Source organism: Mytilus edulis, chromosome 2 (assembly GCF_963676685.1).
Source record: "Mytilus edulis chromosome 2, xbMytEdul2.2, whole genome shotgun sequence".
In the NCBI taxonomy this organism is placed as follows: domain Eukaryota; kingdom Metazoa; phylum Mollusca; class Bivalvia; order Mytilida; family Mytilidae; genus Mytilus; species Mytilus edulis.
This window is the reverse complement of record NC_092345.1, coordinates 89,985,443-89,996,194: the sequence shown is the minus strand read 5'-3', so window position 1 is coordinate 89,996,194 and position 10,752 is coordinate 89,985,443. Positions and strand designations below refer to the sequence as shown.

General features: G+C 32.8%; 1 protein-coding gene across 1 annotated transcript; it reads right to left on the bottom strand.

The window, feature by feature from the left end:
* Positions 1-1,898: 1,898 nt before the first annotated feature.
* Positions 1,899-9,699, bottom strand: LOC139513363 (arginine/serine-rich coiled-coil protein 2-like). Its single transcript, XM_071301772.1, has 5 exons — positions 9,567-9,699; positions 5,101-5,306; positions 3,301-3,375; positions 2,645-2,659; positions 1,899-2,046 (listed from the first exon to the last, which is right to left on the bottom strand). Exons 1-5 carry the CDS (start codon positions 9,582-9,584, stop codon positions 1,914-1,916), a joined length of 447 nt encoding a protein of 148 aa, XP_071157873.1. The 5' UTR covers positions 9,585-9,699; the 3' UTR covers positions 1,899-1,913.
* Positions 9,700-10,752: the final 1,053 nt, after the last annotated feature.

The window sequence follows — 10,752 nt, the reverse complement described above, 5'->3', positions numbered from 1 at the left end:
ATGAGAAAAATTGAACCCAATTTTTTTAATCACATCCCCCTTTCCCTTATTCCAAAACTAATCTCAATTAAAATTTCTAATGGAGTTTGCAACAATAACTACTCATTTAAATACATCATAAAATATTAAGATGTAAAAAAACTGCTTGTTATCACTGAATGGTAAAGATTATTTTAATTTATCAGTTGGTAGTAAAAAGTGAATATACATTGTATATTGTATATAACAAAGATTTAAGTTGATTCTGGACAAAGAAAGATAACTCCAATTAAAAAAAAATCTTGCTATTGCACAATATTTTGCAATTAGATATTTCTTGCTTACTATTCTGGACAAAGAAAGATAACTCTAATTAAAAAAATTTTTGCTATTTCACAATATTGTGCAATTAGATATTTCTTGCCATTGCGCAATACTGTGCAATTGAAAAGACTTGCTATTGCACAATACTTAATATAATAATTTTAGATCCTGATTTGGACCAACTTGAAAACTGGGCCCATAATAAAAAATCTAAGTACATTTTTGGATTCAGCATATCAAAGAACCCCAAGATTTCAATTTTTGTTAAAATCAGACTAAGTTTAATTTTGGACCCTTTGGACTTTAGTGTAGACCAATTTGAAAACAGGACCAAAAATGAAGAATCTACATACACAGTTAGATTTGGTATATCAAAGAACCCCATTTATTCAATTTTTGATGAAACCAAACAAAGCTTAATTTTGGACCCCGATTTGGACCAACTTGAAAACTGGGCCAATAATCAAGAATCTAAGTACATTTTTAGATTCAGCATATCAAAGAACCTAACTAATTCATTTCTTGTCAAAATCAAACTAAGTTTAATTTTGGACCCTTTGGACCTTAATGTAGACCAATTTGAAAACGGGACCAAAAGTTAAGAATCTACATACACAGTCATGACAGTTAGATTCGGCATATCAAAGAACCCCAATTATTCAATTTTGATGAAATCAAACAAAGTTTAATTTTGGACCCTTTGGGCCCCTTATTCTGTTGGGACCAAAACTCCCAAAATCAATACCAACCTTCCTTTTATGGTCATAAACCTTGTGTTTAAATTTCATAGATTTCTATTTACTTATACTAACGTTATGGTGCGAAAACCAAGAAAAATGCTTATTTGGGTCCCTTTTTGGCCCCTAAATCCTAAACTGTTGGGACCTAAACTCCCAAAATCAATACTAACCTTCCTTTTGTAGTCATTAACATTGTGTTTAAATTTCATTGATTTCTATTTACTTAAACTAAAGTTATTGTGCGAAAACCAAGAATAATGCTTATTTGGGCCCTTTTTTGGCCCCTAATTCCTAAACTGTTGAAACCAATACTCCCAAAATCAATCCCAACCGTTCTTTTGTGGTCATAAACCTTGTGTCAAAATTTCATAGATTTCTATTAACTTAAACTAAAGTTATAGTGCGAAAACCAAGAAAATGCTTATTTGGGCCCTTTTTGGCCCCTAATTCCTAAAATGTTGGGACCAAAACTCCCAAAATCAATACCAACCTTCCTTTTGTGGTCATAAACCTTGTCTTAAAATTTCATAGATTTCCATTCACTTTTACTAAAGTTAGAGTGCGAAAACTAAATGTATTTCGGACGACGACGACGACGACGCCAACGTGATAGCAATATACGACGAAAATTTTTTCAAATTTTGCGGTCGTATAAAAAATGATATAAACACTTATTGAAGTGATTAAATTTTAACATCTCAATTTACTTGTTTCAGTGATTCTGAAAAGTCTGTGTGAAAATTTTAAATATTTCACAAGCAAAATCACTTAAAGAAGTGATTTTGAAATCACTTGTTTAAGTATCACCCCTGACTGTTAAAGTTAAAAAAAATGTATAAGCATTCCAATAACTTGGATATAATTTGTTAATTATCTACCTACCCTTCCTCCTCCTCCTCCACCTCTGTATCTTGGTGGTGATCGGCTATAACTTCTACCATAACCATAGCGTTTTGAAGAGTTATTTTTGTAGTCACGAGAATAGGCTGGTGAGGGATCTCGGCTAAATAGTAACAAATTAAAACATAATACAATATAAGAACAAATTGCAAGAATACATTAGTATTCTGTAAACATGATGCTAATGAAGAATGAAATGGAAAACATGTCACACAATGTAGCATGCTGACACAAAGCTGAGAAAAAATGTGACCAAATTATTTTGGGACTGAGGTTCAGGAGCAAACCAGAATTTTGAGCTTTTCCCAAAAAACAAATTGTCTCAAGATCTGTATGAATCTTTCTAACTTTAGGAGGGCTTTAGATTGATTGTGCAAGTCTCAGAGCAGACAAATTCAATCTTTCCAGCTAGATCTCTCAAATGGACTTCTTATATTAAACATACTTTTAAGAGATGCTTATCATCTCTATTTTTTCCATCCAAATTTTTGTAGCTGTTTAAATGATAACCTGTTTTGAGTAATAGTAGATGTTTTACTTGTAAAATAATAACTTTAAAAGTCATGTGTTCATTTTTAAACATATATACATGTGTAGTTATTTTTTATGTGTACTTTTGAGGACATAACTCTTGATAATTCATAGTTATTTCTTTTCTTTTTCTTTGTACAGAATTTTACACCACATATCAAGAAACATACCTTCTGCTTCTGGAGCTGAAATGTATTAAGAAGAATTAAATGGTTTATAAATCTACATATAATGGATTTCTAACTTTCTGGAAAAGTTGTTTTCAGTGTTAATTGCTTCAGAGGACTGTCAAAAACTATTTCACTATGGCATATATTTATAATTCAACTCATCACATGTATTACAGATAAGTCAGTTCTATATTATCATACCTAACACTACAGGTAAAATCTGTCAAGGAAAAACATATATAAATAAATAGCTATCTGACCACATAGTTTGATTATTGACATTGAAATTTCATTATTTACTGGTGCAAACAAAATTTCCCCAGAAAATTAATAATCAATATCTATTTTTACCCTTTTCTTCACACCCACTGACTTCTAGAAAGAGGTCAAAGAAAATTGCAACTATAACAGTGAACTATAAAACTGACATGCAACCATATACCCAGTTCAACAAATTACATGATCATAAATGGACACTTGTTGAAATTGTACACATGCAATGATTATGTACAATGATGTAATGTTAGGAAACAGAATTTCAATTGCACAATGGCAAGCTTGTTCTGAAAGGTGTACTTTTGCAGCCTGATGCCATAATTCCTAAATATATATATAATATTTCAACAAATGTTTGTACTGAAATATTGAATACTTACTATCGTGATGATCTTTTATGATATGGTGATCTTGATCTGGACCTAGAGTATTTGTTGTAACTACGGCTTCTTGATCTAAAACAAATGAATGAAATGTATATTTAAAGTTTGATAATCATAATTATTGTATATAATATATATTAGATTGAGGTACTTGTCAAAAATATTAAACATGTATCTCAAATTATAGGATTTGTTCTGCAATCTCTGAACATTGTCAAAGCATCTTTTTGAAAGTTATATACATGTAGTCAGGGATCTCCATGGATGAAAATTGAACGATGGAGGAACTTTCACCATTACAAACCGTGTCTACGCTGTACAGTGTAACGATCGGAAGTATTTTATTCCTCCATACAAGGAATGGTGAACATGCTAATTGATTGCTTATTTAAATTATATTTATTTGAATTTTCATTATAGAATTAGAAGTATCAGTATTTTCATTTATTGCCGTTTTTAACCATTCAAATGCCAAGTCTTTATGGTCCCCCCTCAGTCGAGAATGACCAGAAGCTGTCATGAAGGTCCCTATGTAGATTTTTTGTATTTTTGGTAATTGTTATGGGGGTTAAAAATCATATGATGTGGAACTTATTTTTCATGGACACTGTCAAATTCAGAACCCATATCCGGTATGGCTGATTTGCAGCAACAACAAAACGATTCGTACAGGTTATGTAAAAGGTTAAAGAGATTTGTAAAGCAAACGTTGACAAATGAAAAGGTTTTTAATGACTTTATCTGGCAAATTGATGCTGTGCAACATGCATCTTTCAAGTCTGAATAGAAACCGGAAACGCGGATGTATCAATTTGATTGTAATATACGAAATGAATTAGGAATTACGATACAATATTTCTTTACAGGAAAATTAAACTTTAAAAGTAATTCTAAATTATCGTTACAGCAGTACTTGAGTTATTTGCGATGAAATAATATTTACAGTTTTGCGTCTTATTTTGTACTTCTTAAAAAAGGGGGATGCTGATTGCGTAAGTCAAAATAAAGCATGTGTTCGACTTGTTAAACTGTTTTCTTTGTAACTGGATTATTAATTTATTTATTTAATCTAAATTATCATAATCATTTGCTGAAACTTAGTTGATTAATTCGACAAATGGATCGTCTATCCTCAGATAGTATTCTCCTGTCTGGTTTGTTGATCTACCTGTACAAGCTCAGGTACAAGTGATTAGTGATCTTAGTCCAGATATCCCTCAGGTGTTAGAACTGTATTGGATTATAACATAAAAAGCCTAAGGGTTATGCAATTACATGCATTTGATTATAATTGATAAAAAAATGGCGTCGGGCTACAAAAAACGATGAAGTTTTGAACGATGGCGGAAGACAATTTAACGATGGCGGAAGACAGTTTAACGATGGCGGAAGACAATTTAACGATGGCGCAAGTCATTTGATGATGGCGCAAGACATTTGAACGATGGCAGGGCGCCATTTTAAACAGGCCATGGAGATCCCTGGTAGTAAAATAATTGGTTTTAATTTGAGTTTCTGTCCACAGTGGAGTAGAAATTACATTTCTTTTTAAAACTTTAATTTTAATTCTAAATTGAGGGGACAGGTGGATAAATTGATTGATTGCTGGCGATATAAGGCCACTTTTGGGCTTTTTCGTGTCTGCCAGTTTATAAAGGTAGAGGAAGCTTAAGGCGGACAGGTGGACAAATTTATCTGAGTTGTAGTGTTACTGTGTGAACAATTTGTTTTCTATTTCTATCTATCATGATATTTGCTCCAAAATATTCTCATATTTCGGCAAATAAATGTTCAAACCTTGAATAAGAATATTTTCTTTTACGATGTCCCCTTGAATGTGACCTTGTCCTTGAGCGCTCTCTGTTGTATTTTGCTCTGTCAGAATGGTATGACCTACTTCTTGATCTTGAACCATGTTTGTGATCAGCATGTTTGTGATCCCCATGTTCTGATCTAGAGTCTGGAGATCCTGAAGCATCAGACTCATCAGAACCTCTTCTACCCTGAAACAAAACAATGATATTATATAATAATTTAATTTTGGATGTAACGCGTCTTCTGATTGGCTGACGTCGTTTAGTTTATCATATCATAGACACAATTTTGTCATGTGACCGTGACGTCATCAACATTCTTTCATGATTAATGCCGGTTTAAAATAGAATTTAGAACTAAATTATAAGAAATCATTGTAATATTTTGTCAGTCTATTTAAAATAACATAAAAAATGTGGTGCACACTGTTAAATAACCCGCTACGCGCGTTTTTCAGTGTGCACCACATTTTTTATGTTATTTCTAGATCTTCATAGACAGAAATCAAAGAGCAGATTGCTCTGAGGGATACGATTGCCAATTGTTTTCATTAACACATGTATCATTGTGTATAGCTGGATAGAATTATTTTCAAAACTAATTCAACTACAAAATGTAAAATGTAATTTACCTAATCTGAATAGTTACTCAACTTTAAAAATAGCCAATCCTCAATACATGTGTATATGAACAATGTACTTATTGTGTTTTAGTTTTGTACTATCAATTTCAAGTTTACTTTCCACAGCAGTCACTGAGAGTGAGAGAAGATATTTCACTTCGTATCTTATCACCTATTTTCCTACGTTATTTCTAGGAGGAACCCCATTCCTAACTCTTTAAATATTTAATTTCCTTTGGGTCAGTGGGCATGACTCCTTTCCGTACACATTCTTCTGTTTAAATTCGATCGTTTTAAATATAATACGACGTCTATCGACAGAACCAGTTAATTTTTCTCAACGTATCGTATTTTGATTCAGAAACGGAAGTTACTTACGGAAGAGAGACAACTCGAAACAATAATATGGAAGACTCCATTTCGGCTGAAGGGGTGTTGTAGTTTTACCTTTACGATGTGGACTGCATTTATTTAATTTAAATGATGCATACGATTTAAAATTATGCAACAACAATAACCCTCAATAGCAGACAGACATAAAAAGGATCCAGGAGTTTCAAATTAATCAATGGAGTGGGGAATCCAGAGCAACCATTCAATCTAATACCCCTTGAATTTAAGAAAACTATACACATACGCATAATTACCTAACCAAACCCTAGACTTTTGATTTGGAGCAACAACATATATCAAATGTTAATTAAACGACCTTAGATGGTTCTCTATTTCTTTATGGAAGTACAATATCAAAAAACATGCATATAAGTCAAGGGAAATATTAAACATGAAGATTATGAAAAGAACATTAAAGGAAAGTTGTTTAAATTCAATCCTTTTGTTTGATTTACCTTTTAAAGCAAGACAATCTTAAGAATCTGAGAGGTTCCTTAATGTTTAGAATAAAATGGTTGACTTGAGGGAATGGCCCTGAGTCATTGGTATAAGTCTACAGATTGCTTGAAAGCAATCGTATCCCAAAAATATTACAGTCATTCCTTAAGTAACTAACATTTGTAAATTGGTTTTGTTAGGTAAACAATAATTTAAAAAAACAAAATATTGCTTATAAATCAAATTCAGTGAGCCTGAGGTGTTCGGAACTTCTTACTTCTGCACACAAAAAAAAAGGTTGAAAAAATCTACCATTGTCTTATATACTTAATTTAAATTGGCAATAGTATAACACCTTACTTGTATTGTTATTCACCAGTGTTTGTGTGTATTTATAATTGTGATTCTTGAATACTGTAAATCCTGAATTATTGCTATTTTTTCATTGCGAAAATTATAATGCAATAATTTAAACTCTCATCTTGATTTTTTTTATATGAATTAACAAGGATTTTTCTGATTATCGCAAAAATTAAAGTTGCATTTTAGTCTTAAACAACAAAATCACAATAGTTTCTGAATTTACAGTATAATTTTTTTTTAAAAAGGGTGAACTATGATGACCTACTAATTCAATGTGCACTAATGACCTACATTTTTCAGATGTGGAAAAATGGGGTTAAATGTGTAAACAATAGTCATAGATGTTGTTACACTAGATTAAATTGAAAAGTGAAATGAAAAAAAAAGTCTGCAACAAATTCGTAACCTGTTCTCATAATTAGATTCATAATACATTTCACTAGTATTTCACACAGTATCAAGCTTTAACATTGTTTCCAAAATTGCCACAACTGTCCAGGGTTCAACCGCTGCCGTCGTATCAGGCTGCGCTCAGCGAAAATTTTTATTTCTTTCAAATGTATATAGTCAACCTGGTACAACATGTTTTATTGTAAAGATACATGAATTAAGGACAAACTGATGAGCGTTTATTCATGAGAAAAGCAGTGGATTGTAGCATACATGTGACAGAGTTGTCAAGCCACAACTGGAGATTTGGAAATTTTCAGCTGGAGTTTGGGCCTCAAAACTGGAGATTTTTTATCGACCTTTTTATCGACGTACACAATGGTTTTGTTGTGTGTTTAAACTGCATATCTTCCTTTTTTGTTAAAAGAACAACCATTCCATACCTTTAAACACCTGCATATCCAGTTTTACTTAATAAAAATAGAAGATAAGGGGGTTTCTAATATTTATTCATTATGTATAATTCAAGATAAAGTGATCAGCAATCATACATAGACATAGTTGGCAAAAAGTACCTCTGATTAAGCTACATTGTCAACTTTGGTACCACTACTGATTCAGAACATGCTTGTAAGAGAAGGTGTTAAATTGATAGATTTGTACTACAACTTGTATGCTTGCTGGTGGGTAGCTGTCTCCATAAGTTTGGTCAAGTCAGTAGGGCCACCATAGTCAGCTGTGCATGAAGTTGGTAAGCATGGTCTTGGCCCTTTGTACAGGATCTGCACCATTTGAAATCAGATCTCAAGGCAGATTTGAATTTGGCTATATACTTGGTCTTCTTTTATTTGCTGCTGGGGTATTTGGTGATAAAATACGGTTTGCATCATGATGTTGTCAAATTCTAAAATTTTAGAATTGTCCAAGACAAACTATACTTATATAGGTCTTGGCTTGGATAGAAAACAAGCCATAAATTTCATATTTGAGTTGCATTCATTTGTCTTTGATGTTCAGTAAATGTTCCATGTTTTAAACAGCATCAAATTAAATCGTTTTTTATACAACTTGTACAATTTAATTCTTTATTAATATTTCACTTTTAATCAACCAGGCTTGTGTCTTAAACTATCTAGTTGATCACCAGGTAATGCCTATTATCTTTAATTTATTGTTGTATATACAGTCTAATCCTAAACACCCCAGGCATATAATTTTTACTATTTGACTCAAAATCAATGACAGGAAACTTCCGTTTTTCTCGGACTTTTCCCATGTCAATTTCGAGTTTCTCAGACTTTTTCTCTGTCCATATCGATTTTGTAAACAAAAATGTGTATTGAAAATTTTACGAGGTTGACATTTTCATAAAGCGGAAGATTTCAAATTTTAACGGGAGGGACGGAAGAGGGTCTGAAAAGCGGGAGATTTTGACTCCCGCCGGAAGAATCACAGGTATGTTGTAGGAAAACATCGTTTAAACCAAACACTCCGAAAAAAGTCTTGATGGGCGTACCTTGAGGACGCAGTGTAAATTTTTTTGCCAAATGGCATTAATGGTTAATTTTGGTGCATGTGGATAAAAGGTACACTTTCTTTTAGGTGATTAAATACAAGACTGATTTTTATAAATCATTTTATACTTTCACATACAACGGTGACAATAATTATTCCAGACCTCTGATGAATCACCATAAGGTTTTTTTAATGAATTCTCGTACGATTTTAATCAATTATACGTTGACGGAACAGGATGCAGAAAATGTCTGTTAGACCTCAAACAGTAAAGGACATTTCTATACACAGAAATTTTTAGTTAGCTACCTCGTGATTTTTCAATGATGTAAACAAGTGACAGAATAGTCAACAAAAATGACGGTGGTCACTGACCGGTAGAAGAAGTGTTGATAGTTTATATTATAATTATTTCAGTCCCCATGGCATGATAGAGCCTTAGAAGTTAGAGGGAAGGAATGTCCTTTAAAAATAAATTTCATCAGGCATCAAACGATCATTTTCCGCATTTCTTTGTAAGAAACCCAGATAGATAAGAGCTAACAAAATTTTCTTTTCAACTCTATTTCTGTGGAATTGTTCGTGAATAATTTAATTATTCGTAAATTTATTTATTTTGGCGGGTTTGTTCGTCTCATCAAATCAATACAACCTTTTCAACATGATGTAATAAAGGCATTTAGTTTTATAATTATTCGGAAGGTGTAATAATCTTAATTTCATATACCTCGTGATCTGAACTCATTATTCGTAAATTAAGGGCAAGTGATTCAGAATTGGTTTCGTTTTCAGTACGAATCAAAATGTGCGTAAAATGGCTGAAAATAGACGCCGATTGAATTGTGGGTAATTTAATAAGGGATAAACCAATGTCGGAAACCATCCGATTCGAGAGGCACTTATTTTAATCAAAGTGCTGTCGTACTGTTTACTCGCACCCAATATCTGGTGACTGGCGAACAAAATCATTCAGATGTCCATTCAGGCAGAGACATATATACACATATGTGTATATATGTCTCTGATTCAGGTAGACTACCCAAAGTAAATTGATAATTAGAAGTTGGTCTAAATAAACTAGGGGTATGATACTAAACCCCTAACGGGAAGGATTGTGCCTGATGTTCATATGATGAAATCATAATCTTTCAGTAAGTTTAATTGAAGTCTGGAGCTGGCATGTCAGTTAACTGCTAGTAGTCTGTTGTTATTTATGTATTATTGTCATTTTGTTTATTTTCTTTGGTTACATCTTCTGACATCAGACTCGGACTTCTCTTGAACTGAATTTTAATGTGCGTATTGTTATGCGTTTACTTTTCTACATTGGTTAGAGGTATAGGGGGAGGGTTGAGATCTCACAAACATGTTTAACCCCGCCGCATTTTTGCGCCTGTCCCAAGTCAGGAGCCTCTGGCCTTTGTTAGTTTTGTATTATTTTAATTTTAGTTTCTTGTGTACAATTTGGAAATTAGTATGGCGTTCATTATCACTGGACTAGTATATATTTGTTTAGGGGCCAGCTGAAGGACGCCTCCGGGTGCGGGAATTTCTCGCTACATTGAAGACCTGTTGGTGACCCTCTGCTGTTGTTTTTTATTTGGTCGGGTTGTTGTCTCTTTGACACATTCCCCATTTCCATTCTCAATTTTACCTTATATATACGGCCAGGATCGAAATTTTGTATTTGCGCAAGTCGCGCGTTTCTCAGTGACATTTGAAAATGCCTGTACCAAGTCAGGAATATGACAGTTGTTGTCCATTTATTTCATCATCAATGTGTTTTATCATTTCATTTTGCCATTTGATTACGGTCGACTTTCTGTTTTGAATTTTCGTCGGAGTTCATTGATTCTTAAAATTAGTAAATACAACATGTTGCAAGTATCCATTTCATAAATAACGAGGAGTAA

Coding starts and splice junctions, on each gene's coding strand:
- LOC139513363 (XM_071301772.1), bottom strand. Junction 3,376..5,100: donor AGAAAATATTCTTATTCAAG/GTTTGAACATTT, acceptor CATTTGTTTTAG/ATCAAGAAGCCGTAGTTACA.